At 46.2% G+C, this 18,721-nt stretch overlaps 1 protein-coding gene across 22 annotated transcripts in view; it reads right to left on the minus strand.

Moving 5' to 3' along the window:
• Window positions 1-18,721, minus strand: part of CACNA1C (calcium voltage-gated channel subunit alpha1 C) — a 632,951-nt gene that overhangs the window by 184,000 nt on the left and 430,230 nt on the right. For 14 of the 22 annotated variants that reach the window (XR_014145548.1, XM_081820959.1, XM_081820957.1 and 11 more), the window contains 2 exons: window positions 15,384-15,487; window positions 7,746-7,918 (listed from right to left, as the gene is read on the minus strand). Coding sequence is in view for 21 of the 22 variants with exons in the window: in XM_081820959.1 (XP_081677085.1) it covers window positions 7,746-7,918; window positions 15,384-15,487 (277 nt within the window). In the remaining variant the exon portion in view is untranslated. Of the gene's footprint in view, window positions 1-7,745; window positions 7,919-15,383; window positions 15,488-15,796; window positions 15,901-18,721 lie in introns of all 22 variants that reach the window. The other 8 variants (XM_081820953.1, XM_081820958.1, XM_081820941.1 and 5 more) reach the window with 1 other exon arrangement.

The raw sequence follows: 18,721 nt of genomic DNA on the forward strand, positions 1-18,721 counted from the left end.
CACTGTCCTGGATGCTAGGTGGGAGAGTGAATAAGAAGTTGGTAAAGCATAGTCTTTGTCTCCCAAGGGCTGGGCCATGCCCACTCACACTGGGGAGGTGGGGCAAAGGTCGAGCCTGTCTGCCAGTGCCTGTCCTGGGAGGGAGAGGCTGGGAGGACTGAGAGAGTCTGGGAGGACTAGGCAGGTTTGGAGCAGGCGAGTGAGGTGAGGAGGGAGAGGTTATTCCAGGCAGAGACACATGAAAGTCCAGAAGAGAGAAATTAGCAGGCCTATTTGGAAAATAAGAGTAGTCTGGTTTTGCAGAAGGGGAGTAGGGAGTGATATGTTGAAGCTATTGGCTGGGATAGATCTGAGGTGCTGAGAATACAGATAGAAAATGTTCAGGTGGGGCGCCTGGGTGGCTCAGTCGTGAAGTGGCTGCCTTCGGCTCAGGTCGTGATCCCAGGGAAGCCTGCTTCTCCCTCTCCCACTCCCTCTGCTTGTGTTCCCTCTCTCACTGTGTCTCTCTCTGTCAAATAAATAAAAATAAAATCTTAAAAAAAAAAAAAGAAAATGTTTAGGCTTTATTTTGCAGCTGTGGAGAGACATTCAGAGCTTTTGAGCAGGAGATTGACATGTCAGCTCTAGAAATACAGGAATTCTGCTATATCACGCAGGGTGTGGAAGTGGGGCTGGGGGCAGGGCAGCCAGGTGGCTACTGCCTTGGGGAAGAGAGGAGGGGAGAAGAGGAGGGAGAGGGCGGGCAAGGGGACTTTGGTTGGGGGGTGGGGAGGACAACTGATAAGATATGGTAGCTGACTAAATGGAGGAAGGATACAGAAGAGGAGGAGGGAGGAGAAAGAGGGAGGAAAAAGAAGCCCTTCTAGCCCAGTAGCTGGTAGCTGGGAGGGTGGAAAAGCCGCTGAGACAGAAGAGGGCTCACAAGATGCTGGTTTGGGCCGAGACCCTGGCTGGAGGGCAGAGGGTGCTGTCCCTCAGGCACTGGAGAAGAAGGGGGCCTTCCAAGTTCTGGGGCCCCACCGAGGAGTCCTGGTCTTGCTCAGTCCTACAAGAGTAACAGTCTCTTTGCTCTGCCCCTGCTGGGCACGTGGTTGGCCAGTGCTCCCAGGAAAACAGCTCCCACTTGTCCCCTTCACATGGCAAGAGCGGCAGGGAGTCATCTGGTGGCTCGGTGGGTAATCCTGTGTCTCTGGGAAACCGCAGCATTGCCTAGCAAGTGCCTGGCTGTGTGCTTGCTGCCATGGGCGTTAGGCAGTAAAGGGTAAACCAAGACAAAGGCAGATGTCTTGAAAAGGTGTAAGAAGCCCTTTTCTGGTACGTTTCTCAGCTGGCGTTGAGTATATTCCTCACCATAAATGTAACCATTTGTCTTCTAGAGCTTGTTGGGTGTAACTGTGCTTTGGCACGAGCCCCCCTAAAGACACAGCCCTGTGGATGCTGTTGTCCGCCCCCAGCCCGCCTCATTCTGCTTCCTATGTCATCACCGCGGAGCCCTGGGCTCTGCAAAGATGCAGCAAGCTTCCTTCTGTCTCGAGAGGGCGCTGTGGACTGGGAGTCTCCCTGAGTGGGTGGGGTGGGGTGGTAGGAAAGGGTGCATAGGTGCCCCCTGAGCAGGAACAGGGCCCTTACTGACCTATGACGTCACAGGCCAGTCAGGCACCTATACACTGACCTAAGGCTGGTGTGGGCAGGCCATCAAAGTCTGTCAAAATGCTTTGTGGCTTTTTCTCCTCCATTCCTCCAGGAGCCTACAGCCGTCATTCACTGAGAAGGCTGTCATGGTCTCCCAACAGCTCCAAGTCAGCAAGCTTTACCCAAAAGTGGTTTTGCTTTAAGAAATCTATGGCCGCTCGGTGAGATTGACATGCCTAACTTCTCACTGTATATTCAATACCACCCCTCCAGTAGCTCTCCCCTGCTCTCCAGGCTGGGACAAGGGCATCTACATGCTTGCAGGGCCAGACTCTGCTCCAAACGCAGAAGTGCTACCTGTGGGAATGCCCGCCTGGGTCTCTGTGACATGATCTCCCACGTGAGGTACTGCACACAATCCTGGGTCCAGGGGCCCTGCCCAGGGGTACTGATTAACACCAGAGCCAGAAGGATCCATGAAAGAGTCTCATGGCAGAGCCCCAGCGTATAGCCAGCGTCTTCAGGGAACGGCACTCCGTCATTTCTCAAGAGCTCCCCACACCTTCCCATGACACTGTAATCTTCCTACCTTGCCACTGTCCTTGCTTCTGGAGGTTCCGTGCCCTTTTGCCTGGTTTCAAATGGCACTTTGCAAGACCGAGAGTGATTCAGAGCTAGCAGAGAGCCCTCGGAAAGTGAGTCATCAGTGATGCCACAAGAAGGTCACTCTGAACAGACAGAATGAGGAAGCTACTCAAGTCTGGTGATGGTCTGAGCTTCTCTGCCCAGGGTAGGGCTGAAGATGCTCTGCCAAAACCTGCTTATGGACAGGCACTCACAAACTCTTGTAAATCACTTGACTTCTATGTATGGTAATATTCCCACGGCTGGGGCTTTGTCAGGGACTAGGGACATAGGGTGAATTAAGGGCAGCTAGCTGAGGACCTCACAGTGTAGACTAGCAGGCATGCGAAGAGGGGAACACACCCCAAGGGTCATGGGAGCACAGAGGGACAGTTAGGGACGGCTTTTGCCCAGAGCCGTCTGACAAGGCTTCTGTGAAGAGCACCATGGTGTGGTGGAGAGAGTCCTATATGGGGAATCAGGGGACCTGGCTCCGAGTCCTGCCCTCGCTAATCATCAGCCCAGCGGAGTGGTTCCCGTGTTGGACTCTAGATTCCTTACCTTATCTCTAAGGCCACATTCCGACACTAAAGTTTTAGGGCCCCGATTAGGACCAGCTAGGGTTAATTGGGGGGACAAGAGATATCTGGGGTCTGCACAGAGTTTGCTTCACTGAGTGGCATGGGGTCAGGATGGTCCTCTAACACCTGATAATTAAAGGGTGCAAGGTAAGAAGGCAATCAAGTAAAAGACAATTGTTAGTGTTTCTTCTCACGATTGCAGAGCCAGATCCTTGGTGGGATCCTGTCACAGAAATCTAGACGCATGGTAACCCCTGACCACAGGTTAAGTCCAGGGTAAATGCTGATTATTCTGATTAAAATGTAAAAAAAAAAAAAGCTTGAAATAATGATACACATGCCCTTGACACGTATATAATGTAAATCAGTGATATTCAGATGGGGCCCTTTTGTGGGTAACCTGCAGCTCTCATAAGCCCTCAAATGTCCGTGTTTCAATAATCCACTATCCTAGACTCTGCAGGGCATATAGCAGTCATGCAGCTCCGTCAGCTAATGATGATTGCAAAAGTGGCTCCCGAGTCACATAACTGAACACCACTGGTGTAAATATTTAATCTTGCTTATCTATGTGGAAATTCAATGTTTCAGTTCTACCGTCTGTCTGTCTTTGATATGCTCATCCACATAAATGTCTGTCTTAGATTGCAAGCTTTAGAGGGCTGGGAGTGCGTTTAAATTGCCTTAATGGCATGATACAGAGATTCCCATATGGATAGATACTTAATAAATGCATTTTTTTTTATCTTGAGGAGGAAAAAGAAAGAAGAAATTTCTGACTTTATCTCTTTCTCTATGGCTTCTCTCTCTCTAATAACTGGCCTTCTATCAGATTCGACATTGAAGCTGGAAAACGGGCCCGTCCCTTGGAGCAGCGCATCTCTCCTGGTGACCATGGGCTCTGGGCAGCAGCGATAGTTTTGCCAGTGGTGACTTCACAAGGGATGCTTGTCGCCACTCGGAGGGAGAGGGAGGCCTCCACATTACCCTAGTCTTTACACAGGAGGAGAAGGGCTTGGAGGCCAAGGCCCATGCGGCTGCCTGCTCTGGAAGTAGCACAAATGCGACAGTGCACAAGCACACCCCTTGCTTGCTTCTCTTCTTTTTGGCACCATAATAGCTCTTGAGTGTCATTTTCTCCTTTTCCCAGGGCTGTCTGTAACCAATCACAGAGGCAATGGCTAGTACTAAAACGACTGGAGATGGAGATAGAATGCAAGGCTGGGCTTTACACACCTCCTTAGCGGAACAGGCAGGCTGGATTGCATGAGTCTCCTCCTCTCCCCTTTCTGGAAACCCTTAGATGGCTCACAGCTAGGCCATGCCAACAACAGGAGGTCTGCAAACAATGCCTGATACCATTCTGTGAAGTATCTAGACTCAAGAGACTCACAAAAGAAGACTCTCATTTGCCCTCAAGCTTTGAGCCTCACCGTTTCACCCACTGGTGACCTCCACATTGCTAAGCCCAATGACCAGCTTTGAGTGCTCACCCTGCTTGGCCTCAGGGCAGCATGGACCCTCCTTCACTTTTCCTCCTGTCTGTCTGGCCATATCTTTCTAAGTCTCCCTCGCTGGTTCTTCTTCATCACTCCTGTCTCCAAACGTCACTGGGGCCCAAGTTCTTAGGATGCGTCCCACATCTGTCTACATTATGCCCTACTCTCACAGCTAGGTGAATATTGACTCTGCGAATTATAATTCTGTCCCAGACTTTTCCTCAGACTCAGATTTATCCCAGTTGCTCACTCAACATCTCCACTTGGAAGTCTAATGGACATTTCAAACTAAAAGGTCCAAGATGGTTTTCCTGATACCCCTGCCCTAACATCTTTTCTTGTCATCATCTTCCCTAAATCAGTAAATGATGATTCTACTCTTACTACTGTTGAGGACAATCACCTTGGAATCTTCCTGACTTCTCTCTTTCTCACACCCCATATCTGGTATGTCAGCAAATGATGCCATTCTGGAGCCTGAGTGCACCACCCCATGTTACCAGGATAAAGCACCATCTCTTGAGTCAGTAGCCTCCTACCTGGCTCCCTGTGTCACCCTTGCTCACTTTCATCTCATTCTGCACATGGCAGCTGGGGGGATCCTGTTAAATACGTGTAGGTCATGTCACTTCTTAGCTCGAAACCACCAGGAGCTTCTTGGCTCGCCTCTGGTGAAAGTCCAAATTCTTACAATGATTTTCATGATCTACTCCTTGGTTAACCTTGAACCTCATCTCCTACCACTGTCCCTGTTATTCACTCCTCCCTGGTCACATTAGTCTCCCTTCTGTTTCCAAGTCAGCCTCAAGGCCTTTCCATGAGCTAGTCCCTCTGCCCAGAATGCTCTTTTCTCAAATATCTATATGTTTCTTTTCCTTATTGCCTTCAAGTCTTTATTCAAATGCTACCTTTTCTGTGAGGTATTTCCTGGCCACATCTCAACACTTCTGTCTCCCTCTCACTGTTTTATCTTTCTCCACAGTACTTGTTACTTTGTCACTCTCTTACATACTATTTAATTTATTGTCCGTCTCCCCACTAGAATATAATTTCTACGAGGGCAAGGAGGTTTGACTATTTTGTTCATTGCTATATCCCCAGTGCCTAAAACAGGGCGTGGCACAGAGTTGCCCTTAATTGATGGATGGATGGAGGGAGGGAAGAAGGGAAGAATGAATGAACTAGAATATATTTTTGTATATAATTTTACTGGCCACATCATTTGCTCTAATTACTTAGAGAAATGCTTCCCCACTATGCCCTTTCTCTCTCTTGTCTTCCCAACCCCTGTTCCTTCTACTTCCTCAGTCGTTTTGTAGCTTTTCCTAGAAAAAAAATGAGTCTTTGGGCCCCCTCTTGGTAAGCCCAGCTACCACGGAACGTGCCATTGAACTTTCCCTGTGCTGGAGCCAACTCTGTCTCACCGGTGCATCTCGTTAAGTGCTGATGGGGATTTTGCCCGGAAGTTGCCAGAGCCATCGATGAAGAGTGGTAATACCTTTTTTCCTTAAAAGACTACGTAATCTTTGAACTGAAAAGAACTGGCAAATACACTAACCTGTAATCTTTTAGCAATTTCAAAGGCCAAGATAGTACTTTAATTGAGACACACGTGTAATTTGTAGCAGCACTTCTCCCCTTGTATTTGTTTTGAAGGGCAAACTATGAAGTTCTGAAGAAGAGAATATACTTCCTAAGCCATAGACTTGCCTTTCCTGCAGATCTGTTAGGTTGCCAATTCCTTAATAATTTAATCACATCAACTCTGCTTGTAATTGGACTTCCCCAGTAGACAGTCCTTTGGACCCGTTTTCTGGCTCCATTCCTAAGTCTCTCACATTCACTTCATTGCAAATGTTATTTTTTTACTCTCTGTATCTTGCTTTTTTGGATACTTATTCTCTTGCTCCATCCCCTAGAACTGTTCCACCATCATCCCCACAACTGAAGGAGCCAGGCTCCCATTCCATCCTCCTAGGACAGGTTGACTGAGGACAAGAAGCAGACCTGAAAGTGTCCTCTAGCCATGAGGTGAGAGGCACAACAGTCTCCAGGTCCAATTTCATCCATATTTGAGCTTATGAAAATGTGGCAGAGACCCTGTCCATTGGGGTAGGCAGTTCAGTATGCTCTTCCCAAAGCTTAGCCAGAAATGTGGGTACATGGGCCTTGTCAATGTGATCTGCTCTAGCAGCAGAGAATACTCCATTCTGGAAACTCCCTGGAATTTATTCACTTCATGGGCAAGGCAGGGAAGCAGCATACTTCTCCTTGGAAGCTCTTGCTTTAGCCAGAGAACAGAATAACTATATGTCTCTGTGGATGGCAATTAACTGCTAAGCAAGTAGTGGATACTGCACATTTTTAATAACACGGTAAGAAGCATGCTCATCACCATTAATCAGGAGTTAGGGGCTCCACCTGACTTAAGGTGAAGAGAGGAGCCAAGATGACAATTCCTGTACCTTAGAGGTAAGCTTCTCTGTCATTCACAGGCCAGCTTATTTATTCACCATACCATTCAGTAAACAAACAAATCAACTACTCCACAGTACCATCAACAGTATAATACAAGCTGCTAGGCATTTTTCCAGAAAGACCCTCAATGGCATCATTGCTCACCATTACAATCCATCAAAGGTGTTGTCTTCCAACTTGCAAAACTACTTAGTAGAGCATAAAGGTCTCCTTAGGTTATTAAATTATGTTGTTATGAGTCCCTTGTTGTTTGTGTGTTTTAATTTTGTATTTTCACCTTGAGCAGAGTTATCAGAAAGGGAACAGTTGATAGATGTATTAAATCAGTCTTTGAAATGAGGGAGCAGAGATTCTATTCTCTATTCACATCTTTGACTGTCTTCTTCCTTTTTCCCTCCACCTTCTCCTTCTCCCAGATTCCCAGTTAGAACTCAGTTACTAATGAGTAGAAACATACAGAAACTAACTGGGGAGTTTGAATACAATGGACATAATTAATGCTTGCTCATAAGGACAAGAACCTAGACTCACATATTTATATATATATGTGTTAGGATATATATTCCTACATTCCTACACCATAGGGATTTTAAAACTCTAATGGGAAGACCATAATCTGCCCCTTGCCCAAAGAGATGGAGCCTGGAGGAGGATGTCTGATTAAAAAAAAAAAAAAAAAGAGTCCACCTTAGCAAAATCTCAACTGTCTTTTAGAATCTTTGGATCTAAAAGGAATATGAGGCTTTACAGATCAACAGCAATTATTTCACATCTGCGACTAATTTCTATGAGTAGAAATGACTGCAATCAATGCATTTGTTGTTCCAGGAAGACAAACTGTAAGGATAAATTGGTGGTAGAAGGTCTCCCTGTTCTGGCCCCTGTCTCCTCCCTCTTCCAGAACCCAGCCCAAGACAGGATGGCTGCTCACTGTTTCGGGGCTTCTCCTCATCCATGCCTTCATCCTCATTCTCGGGGTCGATGTCCTCTGCCTGGGTGATCCAGTCCAGGTAGCCCTTCAGGTCCTCTTCCAGCTGCTGCTTCTCTCGAAGCTTCTGGAAATCTCCCCGAGCCTTGGCCTTCTCCCTCTCTTTGGAAAACTCTCTAGGGAGTGAGAGCAGAGGGGCAGGGCAGGGGAGTGCATGAGGAGGAGGAGAAGGAGGAGGAGTAGGAGTAGGAGGAGGAGGGCCAGGTGGGCGAGAAGGAGAGATGGAGATAAGAGGAAACAAAGGGATTAATTTCTTCACACCAGGAGACCCGCCCACCTGCCCCTGCTTTCCACAGACAGCCTTCTCTCCTCATCCCAGGCTTTGTCTTTATTCTCACATAAACAGAAAGTCACCGAAGCGGACATTCTTAACACAGGCCACTGGAGTACAAAGGGATGGATGAAGTCCATTTCCCTTATTCTTGGATCATGGTCACAGCCTTTGCCTTTTAATAACAACTATTCTCCAGTGACCTGGAAACCCCTTTCAAACAGTCACTAAAAAACCTCCATGACAGTTATGGACTGTGCACTTTCATTCCCCCCCGGAATTGGGTGGCCACTGGAAAACCTCAAAGCATCTCTGGGTGACAAAGGTGTTAAGGGCCGGTGGTATGCTGAATCCCGCTCACCCGCACTGGCTCCTGGGAGCCCACCACACACGGCTCTTTGTTCCTCTAGCTTCACTGATGTCTCCTTGTGGCTTGAAATCGGCCATGGTGGGAATATTTACACCACGGAAATTGGCAAATGCTACAAACTAGGGCTTTTTGCTCCCCAAAGAGCTAATTGGTAAATATTTACCAGTACACCACTGATTTGAGGCCCAGGAGATTCAACTACCTCAACCTCTCTTCTCATTACTAGAGTTTGTTTTGCCACTTTTAACATGCCTGGAAGGATTTCTAATCTAGAGAAAGTTCTTCCCCACAAGGAGACAAATGAGGACTCTAAACACAAGAAAATGTCCTGGGGCCTGCCCTTTTGGTTAAAAAAGAAATCTAATCAGACTGGAAAAATACATAAAAGCAAGATGATACAAAAGTTAAATGATGCATTCAGTTTAAAGTAATAATGAGTAGAAATTGGAATTGGATTGGGATTTGCTGGAAGAAGGGCCTGTTAAAAATTTTCTGACAGAATGAATATTTCTTTCCTATTTTTTGATTCTGTCCTGATTTTCAATCTGACTTCAAATTCACTTTCTGAGCAAGGAAGGGGGGCTGGCAGCAGAACGTAATGACCAAGAAGGCTAGTTCTCAACTCTCAAAGCAAGTTTGTGTCTTTTCTTCCAAAATAGGCACATTAGGAGCATTTTGGTCTTTGATATTCAGTTTATGGGAAATGGGGCCCTCAGTGGTGTGTGTGTGCACGCACACATGCGTGTATATGAGAGAGAGTGGGATATGCGCTGGGCATCTTGATTAATTCATAGAGACGTGATTCCTCCTTCTTTCACTAGTACAGGTCTAGTTCAGGGCAGGAGGTTGTAAAAACCACCTTGAAGGAATTTCTTGAAAGGCATCCTGGAAGGAAGGACACAGCAACAAACCACAGGTAGGCAAAAGCTCCCGAATCCATTCAGTCATATAGGGGTGGCTCTATCACCACCTCCACTATCTAGTATTTGCATTTTGCTTGTGCTGCTTAGGAAAGCACAGATTTTTAGCATTCACCATTTTTATGGATAAAAAGGTGTTAGGACTGGGAGTGGTGTAGGGAATGTTTTAATTGGGAGATGTGGGGGCTCTCAAGCTAATGAGTTTTCTTCAACTGCTGTCTTAATGATGCTCTGCTTTGCATGGAATTTTCTTCTTAAATTTGATTGAATCCAATTCTAATTGGATTGAACTTGCTCTTTCTCCGGCTTCCTGCCAACTGGCAGGTACCTTCATTTCCTTCCCAGGGAGTTTAATGCCAGGGAAAAGGGGCCAGATTGACAGCTCAAATTGAAGATGGAAGCTTTGCCTTGCTTTGTTCCCTCCCTCCTTTTGCTGTTGGGGATGAGCATGGATAGATCCCCTATATCTGGTCATACCACCTGGGCTGTAGACTCGCTCTCTGGAGACAGTCACTTCATACAGCAGTTCCTTCCCCATGCAAATTGACTCCAACAACTGCGTTTCCATTTCTGCCCACATACATTTGCATTCTCCATTTCTTTTCTGTGGCGTGGGTTTGGGGTTGTAAGGGGACTGAATAGCAGAGGGTTCACTTTAGCTCTTTTGGATTATTTCGCAGAGGGCTTAAGTTCTAGTTATAAAACAATGACCCATCCTTCTTCTGGAGTCAGGAGAACAGGGTTGGGATCAAACTGGGGTAGGAACATTTGACCCAGTCCTGTGTTACAGCATCCGCCCTGTGGAATGAAAGCTCATCATCCATACCCGAAGACTCTGGGGAACTAATATAAACATCTATAAGGAGAAAAGAAAATGAGGTTGTGTTGGGGTGTGAGGGGAATGGAGGCAGGGTCAGATCTGAAGCCCTGCTGGCTCCCATTGGCTCCCATGCAGTGAGGGGCATAACTCTGCTTGTGGCTGGATGGAAGGTGAGCCAAGGTTTCTTTCTCCAGACTCCACGCAGTAAGGGATTTGCTGGGTGGTGGTATCTGGATCTCTGTATCTCCTCGCCTGGATGACAGCCATGTGCCTGCTCTGGGGACTGAGCTAATGAAGACATGAAGCCCTAGCCTGATGGGCTGTGCTGGGCCCAGGGACCAGAGCTGGCTAGACAATCAGTCACAGCCATGGGATTTGTCATAAGGCAGGAGCACAGCTCTTGCCAGCAATGGCCAACATGAAAAATGAGGGGTGGAATGGAGAGCTGGGGGCCAGTGCTCAGTAATGTAAAGCATGCTGAGGGAGGTATATGTGGGAAATCCAATCAATACAGAAGGCTGGGGCTCTAGGCCCTCTGATGATCAATACAGTCGATTCTCATTATTCATAGATTCCGTATTTGCGAATTTGCTGACTCGCTAAAATTTATTTGTAACTCCCAAATTGATACTTGTGTGTCTTTGTGGTCATATGCAGACATGTGCAGCATGGCAAAAAACTGGAGTCACATAAGCAGCTGAGGTTAAACACAGCTACACTCTGCCTTCTTGTTTCAGCTCTCACACTGTAAACAAGTGTATTTTTTATTATCTCTTTAGTGCCATGTTTGTCACATTTCTGTGCTTTTGGTTGGTGGTTTTTCTGTAAAAATAGCCCCCAAGCACAGTGCTGAAGTGCTGCCTAGTGTTCCTAAGTGCAAGAAGGTTGTGATGTGCCTTAGGGAAAAAGTACACGTGTTAGATAAACTCCATTCAGGCATCAGTTATAGTGCTGTTAGCCATGAGCTCAATGTTAATGAATCAACAATATATATTAAATAAGATGCCTTTAAAACACATAAAATAAAGTTGTGTATTGGTTGGTTGACAAAAATACTGTGACTAGAAGCTCACAGGATTCTTGCATTTCTCCTGTATTTCTCCCAAGAGTCCAAGAGTAATGGTTTAGTATTCATTAATTCAGTGTTCATAGTGACCTCATAGAATATAACTACACAGATAATGAATATGACTATAGATGTTGCTGTCTCTTCTGCTTCCACCCACACAGAATGCATGTCCTAGATCCTTCTGGGCCTAGACATTGTGTCTTTACTATAATGCCATGATCTAGTTATGCTTTCAGGTTGCAAAATGCTTCCCCACCAAGCCCCTTGCTATTTTGGGGAGAGAGACCAGCCCATATCCTGGTGGGAAAGAGGACAGGATGACTACCCATCTAAGAGATCCTGAGTTCCTTGTCTACTGATGGCACATATCTGAAGTCCTCAGTTTGCAATCACTTAAAACAAAAAGTGACCAGATTCCAGAGTCCGGGGACTTTTACCTGACTATAGCTTAAGTGCAATTTTGAGAATCTCACTGTATTGCTTTAATTTTAGTAGGCTGGAGACTGAGATTTTTGGAGAGAAAAGCAAGTATAATCCAGTTCTTGTCTGTGCTAATAGAAGTCCTGTGGCTTGTGAGGATCAACAGATAATGAACATGAAACCATTTTGAAAAAATCCATGAGATATATATTCTTTACACTGACTCTATCTAGCCTCGTGAGGAATAAGATGTTCTGAATACGTGAATGTTCCAGATGAAGGTTACCTAACCCTCTGGTGACCAAAATCTCAGAATGTTTACATTTTACTTTATAGAATGTCCTCTTTCCTTCTTGAACAGAACACTCCAAGCACAATTTAACATTTTCTTGGTGACTGAAGGACATAATTTATAAGGATGAGTTACTGTGTTGGGCTGTAAAATAATATTGTCCTTAATTGGTGGGTGTAGGGTCTCAGACCACTCCAGTTCCAAAATGCTCCAAGGCATTTCTACTGAGCTGGGGGGGGTGTCTGTTCTCTCTCAAGGACTATTAACATTTGCAGGGCTGCCAGCCCCCATGCTAAACAACCATGCCCTGCTGCAGCCTCCTGAGTGGTGGCTCTGCAGCTTCCTCTTGGGGCTCTTTCTGTTTTCAGCGGCTGTTTTCAACAGTTGTTCCATGGATTGCTTCTGCCTTTCTCCCTCTTCCTCTTGCTCCTCCTCACTGCACTTACTGCTCTCACCTCCCCACTTCTTGACTCTAATTTAGGAACATGGGATTAGCCAGTTAAATGGGTTTGGGGATAGTATAACATGGAGGTTAGGGATAGAGGCTATGGATTCACGTTGCTTGGGTTTAATCCTGGATCCTCCATTTTCACCTGTAAGAACTGAGGTAGTTTCCTCATCTCTACCTCAGTTTTCTTCTCTATAAAACAGAGATATAAATAGCACCTAGCTCATAGGGTTGTTGTGAGCATCAAATGAGCTATCCACCAAAGGCTCCATGTACTGAGCCTGCCATGGAGGTTGGTTACTGTTAATGCTATCACTGGGACAGTGAATTTCGTGGAGCTCTGAGAGGTTTTTGGATGCTATTGGAAGGTTGGTTTAATCAGAAGTCTGACTGATGAGTAAGTGGAAGTTTTGTTGCATTCTTGTGGTGACTTTTATGTTATTGTCCCGACTGATCAAGATGCTGACTCAAAACTGAATCCACTGCCACCATGTGGTAGCCAATAAGAGCCTGATTCCAGGTTTTGTCACTGCATGGACCAGGGCAGCCCATTCAGAGTGTCCAGCCCTTTTGACTGATTAGGAGGCCTCCTTAAACCAGGAAGGGGAGATGACTACCCATAGACACTTCTCTTTCTGCGCAGAGGGTGTGCCCAGCAGCCCAGGAAGCCTTGGGAGATGCTCCATCAGCAAATCCAGAGCTGTGAGGAGCAGACTACTACTCTGGGACAGGGTCAGGGAGCAGGTGCTGGGGAAGGTGTCCTGCAGAGACCAATGTATGGACTCCAGAGCTCACAGTTCTGAAGTCTGAAAGCCTTAGTGTTCCTGTTTAGAGTCAATTCATGTTCGGAGCATTACTAATGCCAGGCTTTGGGCTGTTTTTACACGTGCTTTCTCAATGGGACTGAGTTGGTCCAAGACATGCTCTTCAAAACGACTTTTCTCTCACATCAGCAGCTGCTGTCATTTAACTTCTCTGCCAGGAAGACAACTTTCCTGGGGGGCCCAAAAATGACTGTGAGTAGGTACCCTGCTTGAGGAGGGGCCTTCATTGGCCAGTGCTGATTCTCCATTTTGGATTCCTGGGGCGGGGGGGATTTCACTTGCTTAGATTTGTTCCTAATCTCTGGGGGAAGAAAGTAGAATCACATTTTTTTAAAGGTTCAGAGCTCTAGCTTGTGTTACAGTTCAAGTTCATTCAATGTATAGCCAATGGATGGTGATGAGAAGATGGGGTCCATGCTCTGCCTGAGTTCTGGTCCTCGTTCTAATACCTAGAAGCACAATGACATCACATAAGCCATTTACCTCCAGGCTCACTTTCCTCATCTTTAAAAGGAAAAGGCTGAGGGTTTTATGCAATAATTCCAGTTATGATAGGCACCAAGTAAACAATAATCATTATCATGATAGCACCATTATTGAACACTTAGTATATGCCAAGTATTTTACACAAACGATCTCACTCTGTTATCACAACAACCTATGAGTTGGTATTATTTTCATTTTTTTTTGATGGTTAACTAAAGTTTAAAAGGGTGAAGTTGCCCAACTCTATGCATCCAGCAAGTGCAGAGCTGGGATATCCAAATTTGTCTCTAATGGGAGTGATGAAGTTGGTTTTTTCAATGCTTTGATTCACATATAAACACAGGAGCATTTTCTTGTGTTGGAACACAAAATTGAAAACCTTTATACCTTCCAGGCAGCTAACCAGGGGCTTATGTTGTCCTGTTCATCATGTCCTGTTATGTTTATCCCTGATGGAAGACACTAGTTTCCTGTGTGGCCTTACCTTGCTTGGCAAAAGGCATGGGGTCATCAAAGTCTCTAACAGGCCACCCACCATGGAAAGGAGTGAGGGTGGGAGCAGATTCTTCCCTTCACCAAAGCCCAAAGACTAAACTGATGCTCCTATAGGACATTAGGCTATGGCAGGAGACAGGAGGAGCTGTTCCCAGTTTATGTACTTAGTAAAAGTTAAATGCAATCGTTCCTGTCATGCCTGACTTTATCCCAGCATTACTGTCCCTGGAGACATAGGAAAGGCTATTCAAAGCAGGGCAGAAATAGATTGTCCCCCTCCCCCTTGTAGCAAAGGTAGCAGAGGAGGTCACCCATGAGCAGGTCACCAGGAGCATTTAGGTGTTAGGCCTTGGCCTGGCTGGTGTGGACTTGTGAAGAAGAAGATAGGTTGAGGAAAGGGCCAGTGAGTCTCTGTGGTGTCAAGGTGGCCATCCCCAGGGCAGCTTGATGCCCCGACCATATGTTATTTCTACCATTTTTTAACTTCATCGGAGCAAAGGCTGAAATTAGGCAAACTTTATACTTGTAGCCAAGTAGATAAATTTAAAGGAAAGTATATTCCATCTCCTCTATTCGCAAATAATCTACGGCTTTGAACAGCTAAGTGCCATTTCCATTCAGAAAAAGGGCATATGAGACACGGACTGCAGAGTCTATGAATTAGAATCAAAGACAATTTTATTTTTAGTTAGTGTTTGTTTACTTATATTTTAAATCAAACTCTTATTACCCCAGTCCATTCAACAGATAGCATAAAAGCTATCTGAAATCTTTTTGTTAGCCTGCCACAACGGTAATCAGGCAAGTACCTACTGGCAAGGCAATCCCTACTGCCAAACCCTTTCGACTCAAGGCTCTCACCATGCAGCTCCTCAGGTAGAAGGAGAAACATCCTGCCTACCTGAATAGCTGTTTGAGGGTGGGAGGGGCTTGGATGAGCTAGCAGGAGACAGGCGGGCCTAAGAACCTCCTCGTGAAGCCCAAACCAACAGATTAATCCCTGTACATTTGATCCTCTGTCCAGCCAGGCCAAGGACACTCACTTCAAGGCTCCCGAGGTAGCCTCTTATCCCAGGTTCATCAGAGCCAGAAAAAAGAATAAAGCCAGGAATAGCAGAAAGAGTAAATAAAATAAAATCAAGACCTTTTTCCTTGGTCCTGCTTACCCGCTAAGAACACCGAGAACCAAGTTAAGTACAAAAAATGACCCTATGATGATTAGTGTAACAAAATAGATCCAGGGCCAGTCCCTTCCTACGGCATCATTGACCTGGAAGAATGGAATGATAGTTAGTGAGGCACACTCAGCAGCCGAGCACGGCCAAGTGCCCATCACCGGCTCCTGGACACTGACCCAAGCAGTGCCGGGACCCGGGGATCCTCTAGGTGCAAATCAGAGGTCAAATGGCCTGCCCAGCCAATGGGTCAGAATCTGTGGTTGAATGGGGACTTTTTTTTTTTTTCCTGGTTTTCCTGGCCTGTTAGGATCCCATCCCTGAGGACCCTGGTGATGGATACAGTGGGACCTGGGACCTTGCTCGGCTGCATTGTAAAGAGTACATAGAAACGGTCAGCTTACCCGCTCAACACACCGAGAACCAGATTTAGAACGAAAAAGGATCCAAAGATGACCAGACTGACAAAATACACCCAGGGTAACTCATAGCCCATAGCGTCCTGCATCTGGAAAGATGAAGGCAGGTTAGGAAAGAGAGAGCAGAATGAGTTAAAGTGAGGAGGCAGGCAGGAAGGGTGTGGACAGAACTGGAGGAGACCAGCGAGGCTGAACCAGGATCCACTGTCATCTCTGGTACCCTCGATATTCAAAATACTTCCCCATGACCCTGACCTGAACCATAAGGGACATTTGCAGGCTCTGAATTCTGGCTCTGTTATTTTATTTTCCGGAACCAGAAAACTTTCTTCAATGTTTTCACTTGTCTAATAAGGTGGGTTACCTAAAAAAGTGATTTTTTCAGCCTAGGGTGGTTTCAGCTCAGTTGGGTTTATGTGGCATGAAATCTTCCACTGCACCCCGGGCCAGCCTAACCTTGGTGTCAGGAGGGCCTCGGCTCTTCCTGAAGGAACCAGACACCCAGAACCTTTGAGGATGCGTGAAGGAAGAGAGCCCTTCCCGGGGGCTTTCCTGAGCTGGCCCTGGAATTTAGAAGCAAAACTGTGGTGCTTCACAAGCACTCCAGGCCACAGCCCAGGAAGGACGGTTGTTTTGGTTACTTTTGCAGAGAACAGTTCCTATCCTGCAACCACTTTTCCTGTAGCCTGGAGACTGTGACCAGTACCTAACTGGGTAATGGAGACAGCCTCTGACAGGTGGCAAACCCCTGCAGTCCCTGGAGGCAGTGGTGTGCTGGACCTGGCTCCTCTGGCCTTTGGAGAACCACCGCACATCTCTTCCCTCATTCGTGTTCAGTGATGTCACTACGGTAGCCCGAAAATGGCCATGGTGGGGCAGAGTGGGCAAATGACAGAGATCTGCCCTCCTTTGCCCTTTGCCCCTAAGAACTGGTGGTTAAACATTTACCAGCACACAGCTGGCTGGAGGGTAGGTGTAAACATGACGTGAAGACACAGAGCAGCATTTTTTATCAAATAGGAAATTTGTTCTGGTTTAGTTTCTCAAATCTATTTCTTTTAGTGCTTTCCGACTAGACTAAACAGGATTTAGTCATATCTTTCTAAAATGAACCCCAACTTTGTCTCTGTGAAATTGCCTTACAGGAACCCAAACTCCTAATATACAAGCTTCCCGAATGATTGACATTAGTGGATCTCATAGTGTGGCCCTGACCTGTTTAGAAATGCACATGCTCGGCCCTCCCTGAAACTCTGCGGGTGGGCCCAACAACCCATGTTTTAGCAAGCCCTACAGAGAGTCTGATGTATGCTAAAGTTTGAGAACCAGTGATTTACACCATGCTCCATAGCTCTCAACTTCAAATATAAGGACACGACAAATACTGTGATTCACTACCTGTCTCTGCTTTGTTGCATGGCAGTTTTCATTAAAGTGTGGTCTGAAGACCAGCAGCATCCGAATCATCTGGAAGAATTGTTAACAACGCAGATCCCTGGGCCATTGCTCCCAAATCAGTGAGCCTTATGACTCTGCGTGTTAATCACCCAGGGTATTCTAAAGCCAGGGGCCTCAAGCGAGTTACACATGGGATGGGATAGTACCTCCCTCAGCCCTCAGGGCTTCTCAGGCTCCAAAAAACCTTACCCATGTGCCTGAGAATGCTGGACAAATACTATGTTCTCTGTGTGCTGTGAGTAAAAAAGATCGAGAAGTACCGGGAGACCTACTTAGTTGGACTGGTCTGAAGTGTTACATCCCAATATGTTATTTTCAAATCTAATACTATTTATCTGGCGTCACTGTATTTTGGGTAGAGGAATCTACCAAATGTGGCACAGAACACAAAAATTGTGTTCAGGGCTTGGGGACATTGGTTTGAACACAGTCACTGAGCAAAAGAAGAGTTCCCAACGTATGTCTACTTTACCATGTCATAATTCAATTCAATTCAACATGAATTTATTGAGCATTCCCCTTCCCACATACTCTGCTGTTCTTCACATGGTGCTTATCACCTTTTAACTGTATCATTTATTAATTTATTATGTGTTTGTCTTCCATGTAGAATGTAAGCTCCCTGAGGACAGGCAGTTTTGGTCTGGTTTGTTCACTGGTGTATCCCAAGTGCTGAAAACAGTGCCTCACACATGGCAGGTACTCAGTGCATGTTGAGTGAATGCATGAACTTGATACGTGCCAGGCACTGCACTATAAATAGGAAGCCCTTGCTAGCATGGGGACAGATAAATAAAAGGCAACTACAATGTGAGGTGGTAAATGAAGTTGTAGGAATAAACATGGAGGGTTCTAGAAGTGTAGGGAGAAGAGTGGCTGTCTGAGGCTTGGAGAAGCAAGCAAGTGCCAGACCAGGCAGGAATGGCTAAATCTTGCACTGTAAGTCCACTGAAGGCAGGAGTGTAGAGGCAGGAAGGAAGCCCAGAGGCCATGTGGTCCTGGGATGGGAGTGGGGGTTTCCTAGGAAGTTGGCAATTATTAGAAATAGAGCCCAGAGCTGAAAAGCCATCCTGGCTCTGGGATGGAGGCTTCTTCCCAGTGGCTGAGGACTAAAATATCCAGCAAAACAGTGGTTGTTAGGAGAGGCAGGGCAGAAAGTTCTGTGTGTGTCAGACCTTGCCCCATCACAGGGAGCCTGGGAGCCTCCTTTAACCATAAATTTACTGTCTGAAGCAAGGCTACAAAGGAAACCAAACCAGCAGAGGAAAGTCCAATAACCACCCAGGAGGAGAAAAAGAAATCTGTACCCCTATAAGAAGGGGCAGGACTGGTGAAATGAGGTTAGGGAGGAGAAAGGCATAGGCATGATGTCGATCTTGCCAACCATAGGCCACATAATGATTGTAAGGATGGCCATGTGATTTCAGGGTCTGTATGTCACATTTTATCTTG

The sequence above is a fragment of the Leptonychotes weddellii genome, chromosome 5 (genome assembly GCF_054177405.1).
Source record: "Leptonychotes weddellii isolate Sample4059 chromosome 5, ASM5417740v2, whole genome shotgun sequence".
In the NCBI taxonomy this organism is placed as follows: Eukaryota; Metazoa; Chordata; class Mammalia; order Carnivora; family Phocidae; genus Leptonychotes; species Leptonychotes weddellii.